We start from the raw sequence: 10,657 nt of genomic DNA, 5'->3' as shown, positions 1-10,657 counted from the left end.
GGAGCACAGGCTCCGGACGCACAGGCTCAGCGGCCATGGCTCACGGGCCCAGCCGCTTCACGCCCTGTGGGATCTTCCCAGACCGGGGCACGAACCCGTGTCCCCTGCATTGGCAGGCGGACTCTCAACCACTGCGCCGCCAGGGAAGCTCACATTCCCTGTTTTTGACATGTTTCTCTCTCTTCTAGAATTTCTGTAACTTAATAGTTGAATCTAGAAGCTTGATCAGGTTCAAGTTTAATTTTTTTCAATAGTGTTTCATAAATGGAGGAACATAATGTCAGTATGTCTAACTCTCCTTTTGTGATGATAGCAGTCTTCGATGTTTAATATCTAAGTCCATTAATTCTTTAGAGATTGCAAAGTAGTGTTATTCTAATTCTGTCATTCTTTCTTCATTTATTAGAATGTTTCTGGAAGGAAGACTTCCTCTCATCTACTCTTTGGTTACCTAGTGATATCACAGAACATTGCTTGATTTTTGCCCCCTGATTTTATCTGTCCAGCTATCAGCAAATATGAAATTAGTTCCATAATCCTCCAAGGCAACCAATGAGTTTTTTTGGTTGCTGTTGTTGTTTTAGTATCATTAAAAACTTACAGATTTCTTCGTGCTTCAGGCCACTGCATTTTTAATCTTTACACATGTTCGAGATATTCCATCTTTGGCCAATGGGAGCCTCTTCATGTTGGCTTCTGAGTCCTTTAACATGACACTAGTAGACTTGGATAGCTTCCCCACCCTCTGGTTTGACAAGATGTACCAGATATACCACTTACACCTACCGGTTCTGACCTGGAACCAGACATTTCTCTGAGGAGCCCTGGTTCCTTTTAGTGAGAAATGGTATTTCTGTATACCACAGTGAATGCTAGAGGGTACTCAGCATGTTTTGATTATTGCTTGTAGGCCTTTTCTGTGGACAGATCTAGGAACTTTAAAAAAAATAAAATACATGATAAATTAGTACTGACATCACCTATTTATTTTATTTTAGTTTTTTAGATATCCAGAGATCACTATATCTATATTCTTTTTTTTTAATTATTTTTTTTTGAGTATAGTCGATTTACAATATTGTGTTAGTTTCTGCTGTATAGCAAAGTGAATCAGTTATACATAAATATATATCCACTCTTTTTTAGATTCTTTTCCCATTTAGGTCATTACAGAGTATTGAGTAGAGTTCCCTGTGCTATACAGTAGGTTCTTATTAGTTATCTATTTTATATATAGTAGTGTGTATATGTCAATCCCAATCTCCCAATTTATCCCTCCCCCACCGTTTCCCCCTTGGTAACCATTAGTTTGTTTTCTACATCTGTGACATCACCTATTTAAATTCAGCACCACAGGGTTCTTACCTTATATATTCCATTTTTATCCTCTTCAATATTTCCTTCTACCATACTGGAGATTCTGTGTCTCAATGACACTAGGAATGAGAAAATCAAAGTATCACTTACTTGCTTTTTCCTACATTACATCCACAACAGTCTTAGAATAGCAATATCACCATTACTACCAAAACTATATGATTATTGAACACTATTTAACATTTTTTGGGGGGAAGGAGGGATAGTTCTTTCTGTTCTCCCTAGGGATATACAGTCAAATTGCTGTGTTTTAGTCACTACTTCAAGTGGTTATGTCACTATCTGGGTATACATTATGTTCATTTGTTTCATTCTTTTTTTGATTTTTTTCTTTTTTTTTTTTTTGCGATATGTGGGCCTCTCACTGTCGTGGCCTTTCCCGTTGCCGGACGCACAAGCTCAGCGCCCATGGCTCACGGGCCCAGCCGCTCCGCAGCATGTGGGATCCTCCCGGACCGGGGCACGAACCCGTATCCCCTGCATCGGCAGGCGGACTCTCAACCACTGCGCCACCAGGGAGGCCCCATTCTTTTTTTGATTTTTAATAATTGCTTCTTAAAATTTAATCTTATAATTATGTAGAATATTTACACAGTTCCAAAGTCAAATCTCCCAAACAAGGTATAGTCAATTAATTGTAGCTTCTATCCCTTTCCCCTCTCTCCACCTATAGATAACCTTTAAAAAAATTTTTTTTGGCTTAAATAAGTTTATCCTTTATAGAAAAGGATAAAAATAAGCAGTCCGTGATTGTTGGGTGGTTTCATAAAGTCCTCAGTGACCCAGTCTCCTTCTGTCTTCCTGTTCTGCCATGCTCAGCATGTGGCTTCTACCACCTAGCTCAAGATAGCAATGTGAAGTCCAGCTGTAACATCTGCTTTCCAGCTACTACTCCTCCACCGCTATTCGAAGTTTCCAGTGACTGTCTGAAGTTTCTCTGTGCATGGTTTCAGTTTCCAGCTTTTTGGCTGCAGCAGCTGCTATAGTTCTATTCCCAGTGAATTTGAGGTTCTTGATGTCTCATTACAGAAAGAATTCAGTGAGAAACAAAGGTATAGTTAAGAAGTGGATTTATTTAGAGAGAAACACACTCCACAGACAGAGTGTGGGCCATCTCAGAAGGCGAGAGAGCCTAAAAAAATTTTTTTTAATTTTAATTAATTAATTTATTTTTGGCTGCATTGGGTCCTTGTTGCTGCGCACGGGCTTTCTCTAGTTGCGGCGAACGGGGACTACTCTTCATTGCGGTGCGCGGGCTTCTCATTGCAGTGGCTTCTCTTGTTGCAGAGCACGGGCTTTAGGCGCGCAGGCTTCAGTAGTTGTGGCATGCAGGCTCAGTAGTTGTGGCTCATGGGCTCTAGCGCGCAGGCTCAGTAGTTGTGGTGCACGTGCTTAGTTGTTCCGTGGCATGTGGGATCTTCCCCGACCAGGGCTCGAACCCATGTCCCCTGCATCAGCAGGAGGATTCTCAACCACTGCGCCACCAGGGAAGCCCTCTACAGTATATATACCTAACATGTAAAGTAGTTTCAGTTTTATTTTACGTGAGCAGATGTGTGTGACTATTTGTATATTCCCTCCCACTACTTAACATTTATCCTTGGCTTCAGCCAGGCCAGGCTCCGCGTTCAAGCACTCTGCCTGGGAGACCCACCATGCTCCTGCTCAGGATAGCATGGTGGTTAAAAGCCAGACACCTGGGCTCACTTCCCAGCTCTTCTGTTTACTCTCTGTGAGACCTTGAGCAAATTGTTACCTCTTTGTGCTTCAGGTTGCTCACCTGTAAAATGGAGTCATGCTAGTCCCCATCTCCTAGGATTATTTTGAGAATTGAATGAAATTAACACATGTAAAAAATTTAGAATATTGCCTGGCAGGTAGTAAACATTCAATAAGTGTTAGTTCTTATTCCTACCTCTATTCATTTGCCCATGCTCTTGCCCCCACCCAGAATACCCTCCTCCCTTTGGAATTGCCTTATTCAAGACCAAGCTTATTTCTTTTTCTCTGCAAAGATATCCCAACTATTTTAGCCCATATTAGTCTTATTCTCTGAACTTCCTTAGTAATTTTAGTCAGTTTCACAACTTGGTCAATCTTTTTTGTGGGTATTCATTGTTTTTGTTGCTTGTTTCCGTCATGGCTAGATTATAAACTCTTTGGTTTATACACTTTATATATTCTCTGTCACAGAGTGAGGCTCAGTCAATGTCCTTTGGATTGGGTTTATCCACTCAGTCTAATCCCTGTTTAGAGCAGCCACCTCAGGTCACTGACTTTCACGCTGCAGAATTAATTCTCAGTGACTCTCACCCATCCTCTCTTCCTGCTGTCTCTTACCCAAACGCTGTCATTGCCCCTTCTGCTCATTTACTTCTTCTCTGCCTTTCATATCCCTATTTCTCTTTCTCCTTTCTCTGTACAAACTTCTCTCTTGGGATATTCTACAAATCTCTTTCAAAGCAACTACCACTTTATTTTAAAATCTTCTGGGTGTGTTTGTCTTCCTTACTAGACCACGAGCCCATCTAGGACAAGGGACCCAGTTGTCTTGGTTGTCTTTGGAGCCTCAGTGTTTAGTGTGGTGCCTGATGAAGAGTTCTGCAGATACCATTTTCTCTCTCACTGTTTCTTTTTTGCATTTGAGATCTTCTCTCTCTCTCTGTTATTGTGTTTTTCCCTATTTGTCTTTGTTCTTCTCAGTCCATCCCTGTCCTCTTACCTAAGCCTGGCCTGGGTATGGGGCCACCCTCCTCTGTCCATTTCTCCTACAGACAGTGTACAGTGCCCTGGGCCTGAGGGATGCTTGCCGCTCCCTGCCCCAGTCCATTCAGCTCTTTCGGGACATTGCCCAAGAGTTCTCTGATGACCTACACCACATTGCCAGCCTCATTGGGAAAGTGGTGAGTGGAAGGAGAGAGGCAGAGCTCCTGGGAAGCTAGGGGAGAGATGGGTTTGGGTAATAGAGAACGACTGGGCTCTGGGGAATGTGGTGTGGAAGATGGGGATGCATGGGAGACACTGAGGTCAGCTGGATGACCAAGGGATGGGATGGTGAGAGGAGATGGCAAAATATCAGGGGTCTGCTTGGGGGCTTGGAGGGTTAGGGTTAAAGCAGGGACTGAAGGGGCCCAAGTAGAGGTGAGGAACAGGATGAGTTCGTGCTGGATGTAAAGAACCTGGACTTCTTGTCTCCTCAGGTGGACTTTGAGGGCAGTCTTGCTGAAAATCGCTTCACAGTCCTCCCCAACATAGATCCTGAAATTGATGAGAGTGAGTGTTAGGTGTACGGATGGGCCTGTGAGCCCTGAAACATGAGCCTGCCCAGTGATGGGGTACCATTCTCAGTAGGCGGCCACTACAACTGGGGATAATCATCGCAACCAGAGCAGGAACCTTATTTTTGATATCCACGTGTCTTTCACCCTCCTAGAAAAACGAAGGCTGACAGGACTTCCCAGTTTCCTCACTGAGGTGGCTCGGAAGGAGCTGGAAAATCTAGACCCCCGTATTCCTTCATGCAGTGTCATCTACATCCCTCTGGTGAGGGCAGGAGGGTGGGTGTGCTCCCCAGGGGATTTTTAGGGGGACATTAGGCTTATGAAGGACACATTAGTAGATAAGAAAACCCTGGGGAAATCTGAAGAACATGAATACTTTTTGGTGGCTTTAGCCCCGAGGGAAACATTGGGGGATATAGGGGACTCTGGCTTCCTCTAAGGAAAGAAAGTGCCCAGTACATCACTCTCTGCTTTATCTCTTTTCTACTCTCCGCAGATTGGCTTCCTTCTTTGTATTCCCCGCCTGCCTTCCATGGTGGAGACCAATGACTTTGAGATTGAGGGTCTGGACTTCATGGTGAGACCCTTGACCTCTGTAGGGGTTGATAAGGAAAGTGAATGAGCAGCTGAGAGGAAGGCCTTACCCCATCAGCACTGCCCAATGTGGGATCCCTCTTCTGTTGTTTTACTCTGATCTTTACCAGCTCTGAGACAAAGGAAAAAGAAATCAAGGTCAGGGCTGGAGCGGGGGTTAGAGAGAATGAGGATCGAGAGAAGCAAAGCCCATAGCTTTGAACCCTTGTATCCAGTTCCTCTCAGAGGAGAAGCTTCACTATCGTAGTGCTCGAACCAAGGAGCTGGATGCATTGCTGGGGGACCTGCACTGCGACATCCGGGGTGAGGAGAAGCGAGTGGCTGGAGCAGCGGAGCAGGCAGCATGGAGATGATTCTGATAGGCTCCTTTCCTTCCTGCCATTGCTCTCTCTTTCTCTCTCTCTCTTTCTCTCTCTGACTCTGCCTTTTCTGAATGTCTCTGGGTATTTCAGATGGTATCTGCAAGCCTGTTTCTGGGTCCCTCTGCTGGCCTCTTTGTCTCTCCTTCACTTTCCCCTGGAGCTGACCCCAAGCTCCCTCCCTTACCTGCCCCCAGACCAGGAAACCCTGCTGATGTACCAGCTGCAGTGTCAGGTGCTGGCACGGGCAGCTGTCTTGACCCGGGTGTTGGACCTCGCCTCCCGCCTGGATGTCCTCTTGGCTCTTGCCAGTGCTGCCCGGGACTATGGCTACTCAAGGCCTCGTTACTCCCTACGGCTCCTTGGGGTACGAATCCAGAATGGCAGGTGAGAACAGAAAAGGGTGGAGGCATAGACAAGAGGGGCCCAAAGGCCCCATCTTCTGCATCCACAGGCCATGTGCAAGGTACCTCTCCACCCACTGCAGGCATCCTCTGATGGAGCTCTGTGCCCGAACCTTCGTGCCCAACTCCGCAGAATGCGGGGGGTACAAAGGGAGGGTCAAAGTCATCACTGGACCCAACTCCTCAGGGAAGAGCATATACCTCAAACAGGTAGAGGAATCCCTACAAACTGGGCCTCTGGAATCTTCTCCATTGTCTCCATCCCCCACCTGCCAGTCAACCCAGGTCCCTACAGCTCTTCTCCCCCTGTGTTCTGACCCCAGCTGTCATGAAAAGACCGTAACCCACACCCGCCGCTCCTCTTCCTCCCAAGTTCTCATTCTCTACCTGAGGGAGCGCCATGCTCTAATGATCGTTCCATGGCCTGAATTCTCCGCCGCCGCCTCTGAATTAAAGTGTGCCTTTGCTCACTCCCTGCCCTTTACTGATTCTAAAGCGAGCAGAAGGGGCTGTGATCTTCTGTTAAACTATGTCCATCTCTCTTGATCTATTGTTCTCCCCTCAGTTTAGCCTCACCTTCACCTCAGCCACACGAGGCACCGGGCCCTTTCTCCTCCCCTATTCAGGTAGGCTTGATCACATTCATGGCCCTGGTGGGCAGCTTTGTGCCAGCAGAGGAAGCCGAAATCGGGACAGTAGACGCCATCTTCACCCGAATCCATAGCTGTGAATCCATCTCCCTTGGCCTCTCTACCTTCATGATCGACCTCAACCAGGTCAAAAGGAGGGAGGGTTGGGGGAGGGGATAATGGGGAAGGAACCCTACCCGTGAAAAATGTCAGGAAAAACGTTCCTTCTGCCTGCTCTCTAAACTAGGGGCAGGGAGCACCCAGTTCAGAGACCAGGAGAATCAATACCGCGAACCTTTATCGATCCCCGGCTTTGTGTCAGGCACTGTTGGCAATGAAAGGATGAACAAAACATGTGTCTCGCCATTAAAGAACTTGCGGTCCTGTTGGGTGGACACATACACAAGCAGCTTTACTGCCAGGCAGACTGTGGTCAGTGCATTACAGGCCTCGAATGTTTCTGAAACTATCCCTTGTCCACCTGGTACCCAGCAGGTGGCGAAAGCAGTGAACAATGCCACAGAGCGGTCGCTGGTCCTTATCGATGAATTCGGAAAGGGAACCAACACGGTAAGGGGAGAAGCCGTTGAGGAGCTAAGGAGGGGAAAATGAAGGAGGGATAAGGAACAAGAGGGTGTGGCTGCGCCTCTGGAAAAGAATAGGGGTGTGTGGGTGGAAAAGAAACAGTGTGAGGCGGGAGAGGCCTGGCAGGAGAGGGGCGCACGGGGCACCCGTGGTTCCACAGCCTCACCCCTGCCCTCTGCACAGGTGGATGGGCTTGCGCTTCTGGCGGCCGTGATCCGACACTGGCTGGCGCTTGGGCCCACGTGCCCCCACATCTTCGTGGCCACCAACTTTCTGAGCCTCATTCAGCTACAGCTGCTGCCACAGGGGCCCCTCGTGCAGTATTTGGTGAGGAACCTATGCAGCTCCCTAGGGGCCCCTAGACCGAGCATTTCCCAGAGCTGGGCACTGGCTTCTCCGTCAGAACAGGGGCTCCTTGAGCACAGGGACCATGTCCCTTCCTGTTTCTCACTCTCCACAGCAACTGACCAAGGGACTGGGGCAGGAAGCAGAATGACTGATAACATTCCCCTTTCATTCTCTTTTAAGACCATGGAGACCTGTGAAGATGGGAATGACCTTGTCTTCTTCTATCAGGTTTGCGAAGGTGTTGCCAATGCCAGCCATGCCTCCCACACAGCTGCCCAGGCTGGGCTTCCTGAGAAACTCATTGCTCGTGGCAAGGAGGTGAGGTCCAAACAGCAACCGCCTCCACTGTCCCTGCTTCTCTGAGGGACCTGGATTTCTGGGCCCATAGGATGTCTGACCCTTACTCTCTCTTCTCTTACCCAACACCCACTCCCACCCCTGCCCCTTCCTCCTTGGTCCTAGGTCTCAGACTTGATCTGCAGTGGAAAGCCCATCAAGCCTGTCAAGGAGCTGCTAAAGGAGAAACAAAAGGAAAAGTGAGTCCAGGCCCAGGGTCCTTGTTCTCTCTAGCATGTTCTGCAGCTCTTCTACCCCTTTCAGGGACTCAGATAGCCTCTTGCCCTTTAAAGATTCAAAATTTCTTCTGAAATTTCTAAATTCTCAAGGTCTTGGGTTTCCTGTGCTGCATCCTCTTCCCTCTGCTCAGGGATTCTGTTATCCATGCTTCCATAAGTCTCACTGTTCTCTCTCCCCTCAGTTGCCAGATGTTAGTAGACAAGTTTCTGAAACTGGATTTGGAAGATCCCAGTCTGGACCTGGACATTTTCATGAGTCAGGAAGTGCTGCCTGCTGCCACCACCATCCTCTGAGAGTCCTTCCTGGGCTCTCCTCCACATCCCAAACCCCGGGAGGCTGCCAGGCCCTCTTTGTTTCCTTACCTCCTTCATACCCAGAGTTCTCAGTTTCCCTGGAAATTTTGTTTCGTGTTAGTAATAAAGTTTATTTTGGAGAAAGTTATTGTTTCCTTAGACGAGCCAAAACAAAACAAGAGAGTAGGAAGGAGATGAAATAGGAAGCAGCAGGCCACAGAGGGACCTGCCCTGCCTCATTAAAAATAAAGTATCACTGCTGGAGGGAGGCCCTCGGGTTCTACCCAGGGGGACTTTATGAGAACCAACCACTTCAACAGACCCTACAAAAACAGATGAGAGAGAAGACAGGAGCCCAAGGGAGATGTTCTTTCCCCTCAAAGTAGGAACACCTCAGCCTGAGACAGACCCAGCAGGAAGGGCTCTGGGAGGCTGAAAGACTAGGCAGGACCGGTGCAAGTCTGGGGGAAAGGGAGGGACCAGCCCTGCACCAGTGGGTGTGGCTCCACCCTTCCCACCTCAGAGCCATGGGGAGCCAGGGTCCTGGTGGGCTGCCCCTGGTGCAGGCCCCCTACACGGTTCTGCTGCTGCCACTGGAGACAAGCCGCCAAGACCCAGGGGCCCAGCGCTTCTTCCTCTGGGTGAGTATCAGTCCCGCAAGAGGTCCCGGGGAAGCCCCTCTCCCTAGATCAGTCTCCTGCAATTCCACTCAATTTTGAGGACTCCTAAGTTCAGCCCATTGCTTTCCCTTGCCCTCCAGGACCTCAGTGGCCAGTCTGGGTTCACACTCAGTGACCAGATAGTGAACTGAACCACGGGTTAAGAGTGAGGGCCATGCATGGCCCAGAACCCTGCCTGTGGAGTGAGTCAGCCTCTGCTTCTTGCCTTTTTCAGCTGCAGAGGATGCAGGCTCTGGAGCGGGAACAGGATGCCCTGTGGCAGGGGCTGGAGCTGCTGGAGCATAGCCAGGCCTGGTATGAGGGCCGTCTGAGGGAGGCCCAGCAACAGCAGCTATATCTGGGGGCCCTTGGTGAGGTATGGGGCTGACCCATGGTATGTGGGGGCAGGGGTAGCAGGGACGTGTGGACACAGCCTGACACCATCCTGGAAAGGCAAGAGTTAATGGACAGGGATCATCAATTGGAAGCAGCATTGTAATGACAGGATGCCACCAAGTGTTAGGTCGGCTCATTGTTGGGCCTAGAGGAGGCTGGTCTGCATTCCATTCAGAGGGACACAATTTGGCTCACTCCACGGAGATGGGGGAGTGGTCTGGATTGTTCCAGTGAGTCAGGGATAGACAGGAGGGAGGATCCAAAGAATAGAGAAAGCGGGTACTATGCTATTTGAGGGGGTTGGAGGAACTGGACTACTAAAGAGATGGAGTGGAGAGTACTGGAATTTCCCACCTGCCTGGCAGGGAATTGGGATGAGGGGATCCAGATGGAGGAGAGGAATGACCTGTGGTGATAGAAGAGTGGCAGATGGTACTCGAGTTTTCACCACGTTGTCTGCCTCTAACTCCTCCTTTTAGAATTTTCCAACAGATTTACACTCAGAGCCTGGTGGCCCCCAGTTAGTCCAGATTCAAAAGGTGAACATCTGTTTGCAGAATCTGATTCAGGGGAAGGTGAGTTTATTGTTTTTAGTTTACTCTTGGGAAGTGGGGGTAAAGAGGGGACTTGGGGTCAGCACTGGTCTAACAAAACAGCGAATTCCGCCCCCCCCACAGTTCTCCCCACATCCCCTGAACAAAGCTAGTACCTGCGCCACCCAGGACTGGAAGGGAAGGCCAAGGAAGCAGAACGTGTGGCAGCAACACGTAAGCAGTAAAGGAGTAGGGGGAGGTTGGAAGCCCTGGCCCTCAGTGGGAGGAAGGGCACAGACACCCAGATTGTCTCCCTCCTCTTCTCCAGGTGGTGTCAAGGCAGCAGAAAGGAGTCACTAAGCCAAAGGGGGAGATGGCTCAGCCAGGCTGCCCCAATGGACGGAGGGGCCCTACCCGTGTCTAATGTCTCCTCTGGTTCCCCTCAGTTGTGCTGGCAAGGCTGAGTCAGAACCCCCAGCCTCCTTATTCTGCTTCTTGACTCAATAGCTAAATGGCTCCAGGTGGTGGGTCAACTGAAATCCTGACATCTTGCTGTGAAATTTCTTCTCCACTCCTGAAAACTTCCATTTCATCTTTTTGGTATCTTATGCTCTCACTCTTTC

General features: G+C 48.9%; 2 protein-coding genes across 4 annotated transcripts in view; both read left to right on the top strand.

The window, feature by feature from the left end:
* The window catches only part of MSH5 (mutS homolog 5), a 24,104-nt gene extending 15,513 nt beyond the window's left edge, over nt 1-8,591 (top strand). The window contains exons 12-24 of one of the 3 annotated variants that reach the window (XM_007459551.1): nt 4,152-4,280; nt 4,578-4,650; nt 4,811-4,920; nt 5,155-5,235; nt 5,468-5,555; nt 5,809-5,998; nt 6,099-6,225; nt 6,642-6,791; nt 7,140-7,214; nt 7,413-7,556; nt 7,758-7,895; nt 8,040-8,113; nt 8,335-8,591. In XM_007459551.1, the coding sequence (XP_007459613.1) occupies nt 4,152-4,280; nt 4,578-4,650; nt 4,811-4,920; nt 5,155-5,235; nt 5,468-5,555; nt 5,809-5,998; nt 6,099-6,225; nt 6,642-6,791; nt 7,140-7,214; nt 7,413-7,556; nt 7,758-7,895; nt 8,040-8,113; nt 8,335-8,446 (1,491 nt within the window). In that variant the 3' untranslated portion in view covers nt 8,447-8,591. Of the gene's footprint in view, nt 1-4,151; nt 4,281-4,577; nt 4,651-4,810; nt 4,921-5,154; nt 5,236-5,467; nt 5,556-5,808; nt 5,999-6,098; nt 6,226-6,641; nt 6,792-7,136; nt 7,215-7,412; nt 7,557-7,757; nt 7,896-8,039; nt 8,114-8,334 lie in introns of all 3 variants that reach the window. The other 2 variants (XM_007459550.1, XM_007459552.1) reach the window with 2 other exon arrangements.
* A 364-nt stretch (nt 8,592-8,955) lies between these two features.
* Nucleotides 8,956-10,477, top strand: SAPCD1 (suppressor APC domain containing 1). The gene is made up of 5 exons (XM_007459548.1): nt 8,956-9,087; nt 9,341-9,481; nt 9,981-10,076; nt 10,179-10,268; nt 10,363-10,477. Exons 1-5 carry the CDS (start codon nt 8,974-8,976, stop codon nt 10,456-10,458), a joined length of 537 nt encoding a protein of 178 aa, XP_007459610.1. The 5' UTR covers nt 8,956-8,973; the 3' UTR covers nt 10,459-10,477.
* Nucleotides 10,478-10,657: the final 180 nt, after the last annotated feature.

Source organism: Lipotes vexillifer, unplaced genomic scaffold (genome assembly GCF_000442215.2).
Source record: "Lipotes vexillifer unplaced genomic scaffold, Lipotes_vexillifer_v1.1 scaffold862, whole genome shotgun sequence".
NCBI lineage: Eukaryota > Metazoa > Chordata > Mammalia > Artiodactyla > Lipotidae > Lipotes > Lipotes vexillifer.
This window is presented reverse-complemented; position numbering and strand designations above follow the sequence as displayed.

Excerpts from the sequence above, each read along its gene's own strand:
- SAPCD1 (XM_007459548.1), top strand. The coding sequence starts at position 8,974 with ATGGGGAGCCAGGGTCCTGGTGGGCTGCCCCTGGTGCAGGCCCCCTAC. Across the intron at positions 9,482-9,980 it reads ATCTGGGGGCCCTTGGTGAG|AATTTTCCAACAGATTTACA; the intron begins GTATGGGGCTGA and ends TCCTCCTTTTAG. Across the intron at positions 10,077-10,178 it reads AGAATCTGATTCAGGGGAAG|TTCTCCCCACATCCCCTGAA; the intron begins GTGAGTTTATTG and ends CCCCCCCCACAG.